At 37.3% G+C, this 15000-nt stretch overlaps 2 protein-coding genes and 1 long non-coding RNA gene across 3 annotated transcripts; 1 reads left to right on the forward strand and 2 right to left on the reverse strand.

The window, feature by feature from the left end:
* Window positions 1-1252: 1252 nt before the first annotated feature.
* LOC145036970 (transcription factor MYB113-like) lies at window positions 1253-2779 on the reverse strand. The gene is made up of 3 exons (XM_078985504.1): window positions 2402-2779; window positions 2113-2242; window positions 1253-1840 (listed from the first exon to the last, which is right to left on the reverse strand). The coding sequence occupies exons 1-3, from the start codon at window positions 2529-2531 to the stop codon at window positions 1330-1332; spliced, it is 771 nt and encodes a 256-aa protein (XP_078841630.1). The 5' UTR covers window positions 2532-2779; the 3' UTR covers window positions 1253-1329.
* LOC145036971 (uncharacterized) lies at window positions 2665-4001 on the forward strand. Its single transcript, XR_013678600.1, has 2 exons — window positions 2665-2796; window positions 3093-4001. It is a non-coding gene; the product is annotated as an uncharacterized LOC145036971 (long non-coding RNA).
* A 4519-nt stretch (window positions 4002-8520) lies between these two features.
* LOC145036968 (transcription factor MYB90-like) lies at window positions 8521-9650 on the reverse strand. The gene is made up of 3 exons (XM_078985502.1): window positions 9425-9650; window positions 9200-9329; window positions 8521-9070 (listed from the first exon to the last, which is right to left on the reverse strand). Exons 1-3 carry the CDS (start codon window positions 9633-9635, stop codon window positions 8623-8625), a joined length of 789 nt encoding a protein of 262 aa, XP_078841628.1. The 5' UTR covers window positions 9636-9650; the 3' UTR covers window positions 8521-8622.
* Between the last annotated feature and the right edge of the window lie 5350 nt (window positions 9651-15000).

The following is a 15000-nucleotide window of genomic DNA, read 5'->3' on the forward strand; positions in this document are numbered from 1 at the left end:
CGTCGAATGTCATCAGTCGTCGCCTTTTGTCAACATAGCTTTTTTGATGATCCTGAGCTGCTTGTGTTATTTTATACAACATGATAATAGAAGAATAGAGTAAGGCTATTTGTTCATATACCGGGAATGATATACTAAATCCATATGCAGTAATACAAGTTGGCAACCCAACATACTTCTCTAGAGTATTGGAAATAGAAAATCGTGAAACACATCACAATCTACATCATGATTTGATGGAGCACATATGGGAAAAACAATTCTAAGGGCAAAATTATAATAAAGACGAAGATGATGAACACGGTGACGAAGAGGCAGATGAGGTCGGTGACATCAACAACGACAAATAGTATTTCTCTATGGCTTTTTATGTTTAAATTTTTTATGCTTTTTAAGTAGTGTAATGTTTTATTTGGTATATTTTATGTTTATTTTAGTAATTTAGATTTTAATTTTCTATGTTTTTAATTAATGAAATGTGGTTTTCTTTTTTTGTGTTTTCAAAAAAAAATATTTACGTTATAAATTATTATTTTTATTTAATATAAACAAAAATTGCAAAAATGGTCCTAGTAGTATGCAAAATTTTGAGATTTTAGTTAAAACTCCGAGTTTTTTGGATCCATGGTCCTTTTGGAGTGTTTTGTATGTGGAGTTTGTCCCCGGACTTAACACCTGATAAAAAGGATTTGCTAATCCCCTCTTGTGCCTCACACGTGAGGGTAAATCTATCATTTCATATGTATGGGACCATTTTTGCATAAACCTTTTTTTGGGTGTATGCAAAAATGGTCCCTTACGTATGAAATGACGAATTTACTCTCCCGAGTGATGTACCTGATGGGGTTAGTGGATCCTTTTTAATAGGAGTTAAGTCTGGTGATTAATTCCACATACAAACCACTCCAAAAGAACTATGGATCCAAAAAACTTGGGGTTTGGACTAAACCCGAAAAGTTTGCGTACCACAAGGACGTTTTTGCAATTTTGTGTTTAACATAAAGTTAAAAAATTAAAATTAATAAATAAAAAAATATTATGAAGTTGTAACCATTTCCAATGTTTAGTGGGATGATAGGTTGCAACACTTTTTAGGTTGGTTGGAAGCGAGGTCTATAGTCTAAGTGGAAAGCGAGGTCTATAGATTTTGTGGTCATTTCAATGATCAGCTCTGCAGTTAATGCCCCCACATAATTAATGGAGACTTCTACCCTGACATCCCATCTAACGAATCAAAAAGTCCATGTAGCATTTAGTAAATAATACTTTATAATTATAGTTTATATATTTGGTTTATTTCTTGAAATGACAGAAAATGACGTTCGAAAATTACATGTGATTAGAATCAATAATTACTTTCCACGCAATTTCATCCATTGAAAATTCCAACAACTGATTTTGGCCGTCTTCTTGTTCAACAACATTTAATTCCTGTCGTGCCAAGGGAGAACCACCAAACAACCACCCAAATTTGTCATCTTCCATTTCAATGTCATCAAATAAACAGTCTAAATACTTGTTAGTCTTGTCATCAGGTATGCTAAGTGAGGAGATTACCCCTGAGGATATATTCAAGTTGTTATCACCATCATTTGATGTTCTTATTAGACTACTACCTCCATTAGCCATATTATGCGGGTTGTCACCCATGCATTGGTTTAAGGTATTGGAGAAGGCAAGTGGTTTTGGCTTAATAACTGTTGTTGTGATGTGTTGTAACGATTTATCATCACTAGATTCTGTCTTCGGTTTTTTGGAACGAGGGTGAAGATTAGTGTTCCAGTAGTTCTTGACATCATTAGCAGTTCTTCCCGGTATTCTTCCAGCAATCAATGACCATCTAAAATTAAAATTAAAATTTATCTTCCAATTTTATTTTTATGAGTTTTACATGCCATAAATGATTTAATACAAGTTAAAAGATGGTGTCATATACAACCACAAATCTGACCAACTAAGAGCCATAATAGAATAGCCAATACCGAGTCAAAGACTATAAGTGTAACATCAAACAGTTTGAATCTGATCAAATCTAACTCGGCCTCTTACCACACCTAATAAAAGACATATCAAACAATATCAAACAACCCGTAAATAAGAAGTCAAGCTTACCTATTTCCCAATAGCTTGTGAAGCCTTAATATGAGATCGACTTCATCTTCTCCAAAATTTCCTCTTTTTATATTTGGCCTGAGATAATTCAACCATCGCAGTCTACAACTCTTTCTGCATCTGTTTAACCCTGCAAACGTATATCACATGAAAATATTAATACATGCGACAAACATACAAAAACAAAACTCGTATTTCTTCTTCTTCTTCTTTTTTTTTCAAAAACCACAACAAAGATTTAGGAGATAAATGTTTTGCTACACGAAAAAGATTACATGAAATTTCGTACCTGCTCTAAGAGGAACAAGGTGCCATTTCCCTTCCTCATATTTCTCAATACACTTCTTAAGCAGCATATCTTCCTGTGCAGTCCATGCACCTTTTCTCACTTCTAAAGCTGTAGCAGTACCTGGTTTCATTTCACTTGTAGTCTATTCAGTACTGATGTTGTACATAAATACACAACAAGGTGAAGTTCTTATTCTAGTGAATCTTTATTTATATAGTATGAAGCACGCGCTAATTTCATATATGTGCATAGCATCGTCTAATCAATAGCCCTTTTATAGAATCAGATGGAGCTGCATGTGTTTTACAGCCCTTCATTCGACATATATGCATCACTTACGTGCACACTGATTTCTCCACAAAAAAGTATGACTATCCCACAAACCATCGTGTAAGGTAAACAAAGATGTGATATGTATCATATTCAATTATTGGTTTTGAGTAAATAGATATATAATCGTTGTATCTTTTATTAGATTTTTAATTTTTTTTTTTATTTTTAATATTATATATCTAAAATTTTGTGGTCGTATTTAACAAAAGTAAGAAGTTGGAGAAGAAATGACCTAGGTGCAAACTTGCAATTGACAAAAGCATAACAAAGTACTAATATCCAACAAACTATTTTCAGAATATCGAAAGGATTATTTTACATAATTTAACATCTGATAGATAACTTTTTTTTGGAACAGGTGGGAATTTTATTAAAAGCCTGCTGCCAAAAAGGAAAAGGCAGGGCAAACAAACAAGTTACTAAACATCAAAATGGGAATCACACCAATCTTGTCATTTACAATTATGAAAACTATCCCTTTGTTTTACCCAACCAAACACTAAAAAAAACATTATCCGCCAATTTTGACTGTGAAATACGAATGTCGTTAAACATAATCTCGTTCCTTGTCTTTCACGCACACCATAAGAACCCATAACAAATACAATTAAGATCGTTCTTCTTTTTGGGTTTCCTCTTCTGATACCAAAGCAGTTGTTCGGTTTGTCAAGTTCAAAAAGGTGTGGGAACTTGACAGCCAACATATATACCAATACCAAGATAATCATCCAACCAAAACAAAGTTTTCTTACCATCCCCTAAACAGATGTCAAAAGTAGTGGTGAATTTCTCACCTAAATCGTTGAGACAAGAATGTGAGCACACATAGCAACTTCATTATTTGTCACCCCAGCGTATACTTTTTACTTGTGGAGGTTGAATTTTAGCCCCAAAGAGACATAGAAGCATATAAGAATGTGAGAAAGAGTCACGAAATTCGAACTCTCCCACCTACCGATTAAAATAACATCACCAACTTAGAACAAGTGTGAGATAACAGACCCATTGTTTGGAGTATTCACACCATGAAAAATTGACATCTGCTCAACAAATTGGATGATCGCTTTGAGCCCTTCTATAGGTATGATGAAAAGAACAGGGATAACGGGTCACATTGACGTATGCATCTCATGATGAGGAATTCCCTACTCTCAGTTCTGTTGATGAGCACCGATGCCCAATGCCTCCATTTCCTACAGAACCCTCTATTTGCTCCATCATATTGTCTAGTTAATTCCAATTTAAGGAATCAAAAGCTTTATCGAAAGTCTACTTTGCACAAGAATGATTTGGATTTATTCCAAATTGGTCACCATATCTTTCTATAGCATACCAATTTAGAGCAAGACCAGTCATCTCGAGATGATGGACTTCTTTTAGAAGTGTTGTTTAAATTTAAATTTTTGTTATTTTAATACCAATTTATTTCTATAAATTTCTAGCAACATTGATTTATAATTTTTAAATTGTGTTTTTCCACATTAGTGTTTTTTTATGTATTGATCTTCTAGAGTTTTACCTATTTTTTTCATGCATTTTTTAATTTTTTTTACGAATGTTTTCTTACAAATTAGTTTTCGTACAAACAAAATATTGCATGGTTTTTTAAGAATTGTTACATATTTTTACAACTTCTTACATGTTTTGTTTACAATCTTTGCTTGTTTAAAAACAAAAAATTTAGAAAATAAACTTCTAAAAATTAAAACAAATTATTAAAAAAAATATAATTTTGTTAATAAAAATTTAAGTTGTAAAAAAAGCATTTAGAAACAAAGCTGTAAAAGAAGTTAAGGTGAAGTTGAACGAAAAGATGGGATCAAATTCATAGATAAGATTAAAACATGGGTCAAAACTATAAAAATAAAAAAGTTAAGCATCAAGTAAACCTATTATAGCTAGTCATTTGATGCGAACATAGAACTTGCCGTGGGGTCTTTTGGTGTGGATTTGGATCGAACAACTTAGATGCTTGGGTTGTTGATTGGTTATCAACTTGATTCCTAGCTACAATCATAGAAAATACTTGTTAGAGCTATCACATGAGATGATGCCCCCAAAGCAACCTCTCATAATATAGTCATATTGTGTTTAAATGGAAATGGGTTCGTTCGGCTCTTGAGAAACATCAATGTGAGAAGAGAAGTATATGTGAAAGTGAGAGTCTAATATGGAGCTCTCCATTGTGTATCCTCTAAATAGTGGAAGAGGACCTCCATTTATAGAGAAAAAAAATAACATGAAATGGTCAATGAATGATAAAAAGGTGACATAGACGGAAAATGAGGACACAAGGAAATAAAACTTCTCTCTCATTAGACGAGAACACGTAGCAGGTATAACTTGTTTCTTACTCGATAGAGTTAGTTAGTTCCAGGTAATGGACTTAACACCATTAAACCGCCAACCGATTATCGGTGGCATTTAGCTAATTATTTTACACTGAACGATATAAGTAGTCATTAGTCATCCTAAAAACTTATCATATGGTTAGTATACGAATAAATCCAATAGTCCGATGTGATTTGATTGCAATCATTAATATTGGATGGTTTAAAAATTGTTAGAGGCCCTTGACAACGTCCAAGTGTTCCTTGGAAGTGTGTATTGGTCTAGATAGACCACCATTCTAAAAATTGTTAGAGGTGCTTGACATATCATGAAGGTAATCATTATCCTAGCATTTCTGTAAAGGTGTTGGATGTACTCACCACTCCAACTAAAAAAATGTAAAACTAGTATTTCATGTTGAAATTAGGATGTCTAAGGCATTAAAGAGAATGTAGTCATTAAGGTGACCCACATTCTACCTATATGTGAAACTGTTTGAGTATTCCAGTCAATGTAATTGTAACAACCAAAAATTTATGGAGCAACCTTGGGTATAAATTACCTTTTGAGGAATAAACACGACATTTTGGTGGCACCAACATGGTGCGTCTAGATAAAAAGAAGCAGGGTTTCATTTTGCGCAACACGACATGTTACATCTTGTAACACGGCATGTTGATGGCTTGAATGAAACTGTATTCTTCCGTTTTTTTCTCCCTACTTAAAGGAATGTGGAAGCTAGGGTTTGTTCACCCTCAGCCCCCATCATCCCCTTAAGCCCTGAAAGATAACCTAATCATCTTTCCCTCCCATTTTTGAAGCTAGTTTGGTGTTTTTGAATGTGGAAGAGGGAAACAAAGATCCAACAAGCAAGCCCCCATTCCGTAGTTTGGCACTCTTCTGGACCTTTATAAGTTTCCAAGACTCAATTTCTATCATTTAAAGTTGTTAGATATTAGGTTTTTCCCTTTTTCTTCTTGTTCTTGAATGTTAGAATGGTTAGATCTAATAAAGTTTGCAACTTTAAGAATCTCCATGTCAAGGTGACTTACAAGTGTCTTGGATCTGATCTATAATCAAGTTTTGATACCATTCATAGAGATTGGGTCACAAATCCTCATTTTTCCTAATATGGGTTCAATACATGCATTGGCATATATGTATAAAAAGCTCCAACCTTTGGGATGGTTAAGGTATTATAATCACTTTTGGAAAGCATAGACTTCACAATTTAAGGAGTACATTTTTATATATAAACTGGTAATTTGTTTAGAATAATGGTACTTATGAGTTTAAATGTTATTTGCAGCCAAAAAGAAGACATTTTGAAGAAAAGGAGATAAAAACGTCAAATGAAGAAACTTTGGGAGTTAAAAGAATAAAAGGGCAAGAAATCAAGGAAAGCAGATTCACGACGTGAATATGTCAAGATTCACGATGTAAATCTATGTTCTAGAAGATAAGTATACGGGTGAAGGAATCCTTGACGGGCACGTCTATCTATAACTCACGACGTGAATATCTTAGTATTCACGACGTGAATGAGGAAAATTAGCAACAATATATATCTTTAACCATTACGATCAAAAAAACTTTTGGTTGGTTGATAAGGGTTCTAAAAGGCGATTTTGAGCAAAAGAAAAGTCTTGGGAAGAAGCTTTCAACACCAAAAGAGTAAAGGTCTATAATTTAGGTTATTTAATTGTTACTTAGGAACATGTTTCAATATACTTTGATTTGTGTTAGTGTGCTAGTTGCTATTATGAGCAGCTGAATCTAGCTACTCTTGTTTCGCTAGATGAAGCTTCCAACTTATGAATAGTTTAATTTTTATGGATATATTTAGTTGGTGAATTGCTTGTGTTGGATTTATAGTTACCTAGCATGCTTGTGCTTGTTTCTCTAGTTGCTTGCCTCCATGTTCTGTGTAGATTAGTGACCATTAACTGCATGAACTTGTTTACCTAATGGTTTAGTGAATATTAAATTTTTAGAGCTAGGATTGACCAATCTTAGTTAGTAATTAGAGGAAATAAACTTAGTTGTGTTAGAGAACGTGGATTGTGACTATAATTGCGTTTGCACAATAATTCTTACATAACATATTCATATTCATAATTAGCTATGTGTTTAATTGTGTGTGACCATACATAATTTGACATGAATTAATTAATTATTGGTAAAGTTAGACTTAAATTACTAATACAATTACAACCAACTTGATAATCCATAATTATTAGCTAGCCATAAGGACGAAGTGGATTCGAACTAGACAAGAGTGTTTTACTTAATTGATTGAATTTGAATTAAGTTCGTCTGATCTTGTAAAATCAGATAAATCCCCTTTCTAAACTCATTAATAATTAGGTTAATTTGATAGCAAGTAAATTAATTAGTAACACCGTTCCCTGTGATCGACACCCGACTTACCCAAGCTATGCTGTAATCTGATTAGGTACACTGCCTATAAGTGCATAGTTAGTTTAAGTTTGTTAGGTTATAAATATTAAAATTAGTGGGTACTTCCGTGCACATCATTATGGATGGCTTAATAAGCCCCATGACCTAAATTTTAACACCCTAACATAATGAAATAAACATCGACCTTTGCATGGTTGAGTTAAACCCATCAAGCTATCATTTTTATGCATATATGACCTTAGAAACACTAAGATATACCATCCTAAGCATCTGGAGTAGCTCATACTCACAAGAAACAACTCAAGGGACCAAAATATGCCAAGAACTCTAAACTAGCTAGATCTAAGAGATGAATCAACAAGGTTGAAACTTTATACCTTCTAAGACTTGCTAGATGATGAAGATTCTGGATCTTCAGGCACTGCTCCAACCAATGCTTGATCACCAAGTTTCTACTTCTTCATAATGCACAAAACACCCAAAGTTTACTACCAAGGCTCAAAAACACACAAGCAAAGACTAGAATTTGTGGGGAGTCTTTAGAGGGAAGGTGCTAATGAAGAGGCAACAACAAGGTTCATAATGACAATTAAATAGGGGTCAACCGCAAAAATTATGGTTTGTGGTCTGCTTACGTACGCTCGATGTACATATGGGTATGCCCAACTTACGCCACCAACCTCCATGTCCAACTTAAGCTAGTACGCCCAATATACGCCATGTTACACCCAAAATATCAGGGACCAAAAATGCAACTTTTTAAGACTAAATCTAGATATTGAAGAATACTTGAAACTCGATCATTATATATATATATATATATATATATATATATATATATATATATATATATATATATATATATATATATATATATATATATATATCCAAAGTACAATTTATTAACTTTTGAAAACTCAATCAACATGTCTTTTTATTTCATTTCTTATGTTTCAGTTAGTTATCAGATAGATTTTTACAAATTTCATTTTTATGGGTTAATTTATAGTCTAATATTGTCCAAGCCTACGCCATAAAGAAGAATATTCAATGTTACACTTGATTGCTAGCAACCATCCTTACATTATTTATTCCGTTTACTCCGTTTATTACATAGAGATGAGCAAAAAAATGGTTCAAAATCCTAATTTATCTGAATTTATAAAGTCCCAGGTAAGTTCATCAACAGGGAAATCGAATAAACTACTGTAATCAACTTCATGTTCGACACCATTTAAAACCTTTTTGTCTGCTGAAGAACTATCAAATGAGTACCAACCAAAATTTCCGTCAATTTCCTTTTCATGGTCATCAAATAAACCGTCTAAACACTCATTAATGGTTTCATGATCAAGTACATCGGACGTTGAGATTAACCCTGAGCACATATTTAAGTTGTTGTTTAGGTTTTTGGAGTAGCTTCGTGGTTGAGGTTTAATAATTTTGATCCTGTTGTCTTGTAATGATTCATCGTGGCCTACTTCTTTCTTTTGTGGTTTGGAACGAAGGCGGATTTGAGTGTTCCAGTAATTCTTCACATCATTAGCAGTTCTCCCTGGTATTCTTCCCGCAATTAATGACCACCTAAAATTATAACCCAAAAATCCAAATAATCTCAACATCACTAACTTATATTCTCTTTAATCATAAATGAATGAAAAAGAACTATTGAAGAAAATCTATTAGTTCACTTGATATTTTAATTATACTTGCCTGTTTCCTAATAGTTTATGAAGTCTTAGTATGAGATCAACTTCATCTTCACCAAAGGTTCCTCTTTTTATGTTTGGCCTCAAATAGTTTAACCACCGTAGCCTACAACTCTTCCTGCACCTGTTTAACGCTTCAAACATCACACGGAAAGTATCAACAACAGGAACAAAAAAATAACAAAAAAAAAAAAGAAGAAGAAGCTCGTATTATCTATATATTTGCTACCTGCTTTCAGAGGAACGATATGCCACTTCCCTTCGCCGTATTTCTCAATATAGTTCTTCAAAATAATATCTTCGTCGGCAGTCCATGCACCTTTCCTTAACCCTAAACCCGAGTTACTACGAGGTTTCATTTTGTTGGTGTACATACACACGTATACACTAAGTTGAAGTTCGAATTTTAAAGCACGTTCAAATTTTCTCTTTGCATACATTTAATCGATGACTCTTTTATAGCAAATCGAGTGGTAAATTTTTATCAATCCCCATCTCCACTTAAATATGTCACATACGTGCACACTCAGGTTTCCACAAAAAAAGATGACTTCCCCAAGGAGAAGATCCACGAAATAGAACATTAAGGTATCCACAAAGGACAAAAGAATTTATTGATAATTGTAATGCTGTGCGATACCGTTAATAATTCATAATAGATTTATTATTTATGTGGAATATCTCTCGATGTAAATTCGTTCCAGAGTTAGAAATTCTGAATTATAATTTTTTGATCAGCTCGTATATTAAATTGAAGAGAGGGACAAAACAGGAAGTTGCGACAAAAGAAGAAAATTGATATAATAAGCCAAGCAAAAGAAATAGACCACATCAAGCCCAATACTTCCGCATGCGAGCTAAGTGGAGTCGCATAAAATAGAAATCTAATAGTATCTTGTTTCGGTTTTCATTAGTGTTTGAGGAATCGGATTCGGTTATATCCGAACCCATTTGACCTGGATTTTTGTTTCTAAAAACGGATATCCAATAAAAACGGCTTGGGTTTAGAATAATATTTTTTCTAAACAGGTTTCGTTTACTCCTCTAAATCCTGATTTTTTGTTAAATTAACTCCAACTATTAATGATTTTTTTAGTTAAAATAATTCAATACCAAATTAATAATAAAGATTTACATAAACATTGCTAGTAAATGAACAACAAACTATGTCGCAACTCCTTTTTAGATGACAAAACTAATTCTTTTAAAAACAAAATTTATAGATCTTAGAGTCATAACATTACTATGTATGACCCGTTGGACCCTATTTAGTAACTCCACAGCTTTTGATACAAGGAAAACCGAAAGTATCAAATACAAAGGATATAAACATGTATTGTTTTTCCATACATGTTTTTTCATGTTTTGCCACTTTGCTTGATGCAGCTTTTAAAACAGCTTGCCCCACAGTGAAAACTCCACTCCCGAAGCCCACAAGAGGGGAAACCCCTGTAAGATCCACGCATGCATGTTTTCCACCAGCTCATCCAAAATACTAAAACATCAGCTGGTCTAAGTGTTGATCTTCTTTCCAATGAGTTAGTCAGAAAGTTCACAGGGGCTTCTTTGTTGGCAGAAATCCAACACACATAAATATGTCAAAAAGAACATCCTTAACCAGATAGTGTCGGTACTTGAAACCTGGAAGCTCTTTACAATGAGCTACATGCTCCCCAAAGGAGTCCAAGCATGCATTGTGACAAACAGGGAAAGTCTCGTAAGCTGGAAATAAAGGGATCATAAGCCGATACTTGAGGATGACACGATACTCCACTGACGACATATGCTGGCCAAAGTCGTCAATAGAAATAGTCATAAGAAAATTCTGAACATGTAGGGCCCTTAAACATTTAAACATTGTGTAACACCGTAAATTTCAAAACAATTTCTCGCATTTTATAAAAAAAAAAACATAATTCATTTAATATTCGTAAAAACATCCATGTTTGAAATACAATTCAGGTTATACAAAAATCCCAAGATCTCATATCAAAATCCCGTGTGTGTGTACTGATCAAGCCGGCGCCTTCCCACGGTCGTCACTAGTACCTGAAACAAATTACATCAAACACTGTAAGCACAACGCTTAGTGAGTTCCCCAAAATACCACATATAACACATATTAGCCACTCGAGGCTATAACTCTGTGGGTCCGTGCACCCAAACTCTGTGAACCCTCAGGTTCTAACTCTGTAGACATGCACAACATAAATCACATAGAATAATGCAGCGCAACACATAACACATACACAGCATACAAGCACTGCATCACATAACTCTAGTTAGCTACTCAAGGTAAAGTATAGTGAGAAGACTCACCTCGTGTATCTCGATAACTCGCAAATCCCTGGAATCACTCCTGCTCGATCCCCCGAACTATAATCTTCCTATAATACAATATATCTCTAATTAACACTTTTACAACTAAGGCTGACTAACCCTATCAAGTCAACACTGGTCAATGGTCAACTTTGACTGGACTCGGCGAGTGCACCAAAGCAACTCGGCGAGTCTAACGCATTCACTGACTCCCTCGGATCTTTTCTTGGCACGTTGAGCACTCCCCTAACTCGACGAGTTCCACCGGGCTTGAATCGCAGGGCAACCACGACTCAACTCGCCGAGTCTCAAGAACAACCCGGCGAGTTCCGGCTTGACTCAACCCCATATTGACTCTTCCTAACTCACTGGTTTATCCCCCAACCCGGCGACTCCACTTACTAAACATATTACGTGAAACCCCAACCCTACTCGCCGAGTCCCAAGAACAACTCGGCAAGTTCATGCCATGCACACACTTTTATTGACCTTCTGAGGTCAGATCTACTTTCCCAAGCCCTAGATCTGGCCTTCCCAAGCATGATTATCACGTAAAGTTCGAAACGTGATGCTTGTATAACCCCCACAAGGCATCAAAAGGTGATTTGGTCCCAAAAATAACCACCTAGGTCCAATGACTCCATAATAACCCAAAAAGCCCCAATGCTTAATGTCTCTGGACCTCTTTGAGTCCAGATCCAAGGCACAAACTCGAAGAGGGACCATTTGCTTCACATAATCACTCTCCAAAGGGGTTATAAAACCCTAACTCTAAAGATTAACCCTATAACTGAAGGAGATTCGAACCCTTACCTCAAAATGTAGCCTCTGGACTCTGGATCTGCTGTAATCTCACCTTTGCCTTGCTCTTGCCACCTTCCTCTTGTTAACAAAGAATACAAAGGCCCAAAAGTAACTTCCTCTCTCCCACAACGAATTAGCTCTCTTAGGGTTCTCTCAAGGGACTGGAAGCCGCAATGGGAGGCTATAAGTGCCCTTAAATAGGCTCCAAACCCGGGGAATTAGGGTTTCATGAAATAGCATGGACTCGTCGAGTCCAAACGCGAACCTTATCCAAAATCGTGATCCTACTCGACGAGTTTGAGCTCCAACTCGTCGAGTCTCCTTACAAAATACCAAAAATGAAAGAATGAATAATACCTGGGAATATGGGCTGTTACAATTCTCCCCCACTAGAACTAGACTTCGCCCTCGAAGTCTCGCTCTACAAATAACTCCAGATGCTTCTCGCGCATTTCACGCTCCAGCTCCCAAGTCATATCGGACCCCTTCCGATGCTGCCACTGAACCAAAACCAAGGGTACCACCTTGTTCCTCAGAACCTTGATTTTCCGATCTTTGATTGCCACTGGTCTCTCATCTTAATTCAGGCTCGCATCCACCTGAATATCCTCTAATGGAACCACAGCCGACTCATCGGCTATACGCTTCCGTAATTGCGACACATGGAAAGTGTCCTGAATCTGTACCAACTCCGCTGGCAATTCCAAACTATAGGCTACTCTGCCTACCCTCGCGATCACCCGAAATGGACCAATATATCGGGGCCCCAACTTGCCCCTCTTCCTGAATCGAATCACTCCTTTCCATGGAGAAACCTTCAGGAGCACAAAGTCACCGACCTGAAACTCAAGCTCAAATAGGCATCTGTCCGCATAACTCTTCTGACGACTCTGAGCGGTCAACAACCTCTGTCTGACCTACTGGACCTGCTCTGTCGTCTGAAGTACGATCTCAGTACTGCCCATACCACGCTGTCCGACTTCTCCCCAGCAAATGGGGGTCCGACACCTCCTCCCATACAATAGCTCAAAGGGTTGCATGGCAATGCTCGAATGATGGTTGTTGTTGTAAGAAAACTCTTCCAATAGCAAGTACGTATCCCAACTCCCCCCGAAATCCATCACACATGCCCGGAGCACATCCTCGAGCGTCTGAATCATCCGCTCACTATGTCCGTCTGTCTGGGAGTGATATGCGGTACTAAAATGCAGCCTAGTACCCAGCTCCTCATGAAACTTCTTCCAGAATCTGGAAGTGAAACGTACATCCCGGTCTGAAACAATCGAGATCGGCACCCCATGCCGAGATACCACTTCCCTCACATACATCTCTGCTAACTTCTCTGCGGAGGAGCTCTTACTAATAGCAAGGAAGTGGGCGTTCTTCGTCAACCTGTCCACTATCACCCAAATTACACCGACTCCCCTCGCAGTCCTTAGCAACTTGGTGATAAAATCCATGGCAATCTGTTCCCACTTCCATTCGGGAACCTCCAACGGCTGCAACCTACCATGCGGTCTCTGGTGCTCGGCCTTAACCCTACGGCAGGTTAAGCACCTCTCAACAAACCACGCAACATCCCTCTTAATATAGGGCCACCAATACTCCCTCCTCAGATCCAAATACATCTTAGTGGCCCCAGGATGGATCAAGAATTTCGACCGATGAGCTTCTTCCATCAAAATGGTACGCGTCCCTCCCACAAACGGCACCCAAATCCGCCCCTGAAATGTCATAAGCCCCCGACCATCGGTAACCAACTCCGATACCAACCCTACCACTCGCTCCTTCTTCTGGTTCTCTGATGTCACAGCCTCAGCCTGTGCTCCACGAATGGTGTCCAACACCGGAGCCATCACGGTCAAACGCAAACATACACCTCGTAACGGGGCGCTCTCCGCCCTGCGACTTAGGGCATCGGCTACCACATTAGCCTTGCCCGGATGGTACATGATCTCACAATCATAGTCCTTAACCACATCCAACCACCTCCTGTGCCTCATATTTAGGTTGGGCTGATCCATCAAATATTTCAGGCTCTTATGGTCCGTGTATATCGTACACCGAACCCCATACAAATAGTGACGCCAAATCTTGAGGACGAACACCACTGCCCCCAACTCTAGGTCATGGGTGGGATACCTCTTCTCATTTGGCTTCAGCTTTCTTGATGTGTATGCTATCATATGCCCTCTCTGCATCAGAACCGATCCCATCCCCAAGATCGATGCATCACAGTATACCACAAAGTCCTCCATTCCCTCCTGGAGGGCTAACACTGGGGCCTCGCATAACCTTTGGCGAAGCATCTCAAAGGAGGCCTGCCGCTCGGGGCCCCATGAAAAACCGACACCCTTCCGGGTCAATCTGGTGAGTGGCACTGCGATCCTAGAAAATCCTTAATAAATCTCCGATAATAACCAGCCAACCCTAGAAAACTCCTGATCTCGGAGGGTGACCTCGGCACCTCCCATCTCATCACTGCCTCAACTTTTTCCGGGTCTACCAATATCCCTTTCTGGTTAACGAGATGCCCCAAGAACTGGACCTCTCGCAACCAGAAATAACACTTGGAGAATTTAACATAAAGCCTCTCTGATCTCAGAACTCTGAGGATCTCCCCCAAATGTTCCTCGTGCTGCTCTATAGATCTCAAATATACCAAGATGTCATCGATGAATA

Source organism: Lactuca saligna, chromosome 3, assembly GCF_052625555.1.
Source record: "Lactuca saligna cultivar CGN05327 chromosome 3, ASM5262555v1, whole genome shotgun sequence".
In the NCBI taxonomy this organism is placed as follows: domain Eukaryota; kingdom Viridiplantae; phylum Streptophyta; class Magnoliopsida; order Asterales; family Asteraceae; genus Lactuca; species Lactuca saligna.

Bases quoted from the DNA above. Each gene is read 5' to 3' on its own strand.
- LOC145036970 (XM_078985504.1), bottom strand. From the start codon at position 2,531: ATGAAACCAGGTACTGCTACAGCTTTAGAAGTGAGAAAAGGTGCATGG. The intron at 2,243-2,401 runs GTACGAAATTTC...ATACGTTTGCAG, and splicing joins CCTTGTTCCTCTTAGAGCAG to GGTTAAACAGATGCAGAAAG. The intron at 1,841-2,112 runs GTAAGCTTGACT...TTTTAATTTTAG, and splicing joins CACAAGCTATTGGGAAATAG to ATGGTCATTGATTGCTGGAA.
- LOC145036968 (XM_078985502.1), bottom strand. From the start codon at position 9,635: ATGTATGCAAAGAGAAAATTTGAACGTGCTTTAAAATTCGAACTTCAA. The intron at 9,330-9,424 runs GTAGCAAATATA...TGATGTTTGAAG, and splicing joins TATCGTTCCTCTGAAAGCAG to CGTTAAACAGGTGCAGGAAG. The intron at 9,071-9,199 runs GCAAGTATAATT...TTATAATTTTAG, and splicing joins CATAAACTATTAGGAAACAG to GTGGTCATTAATTGCGGGAA.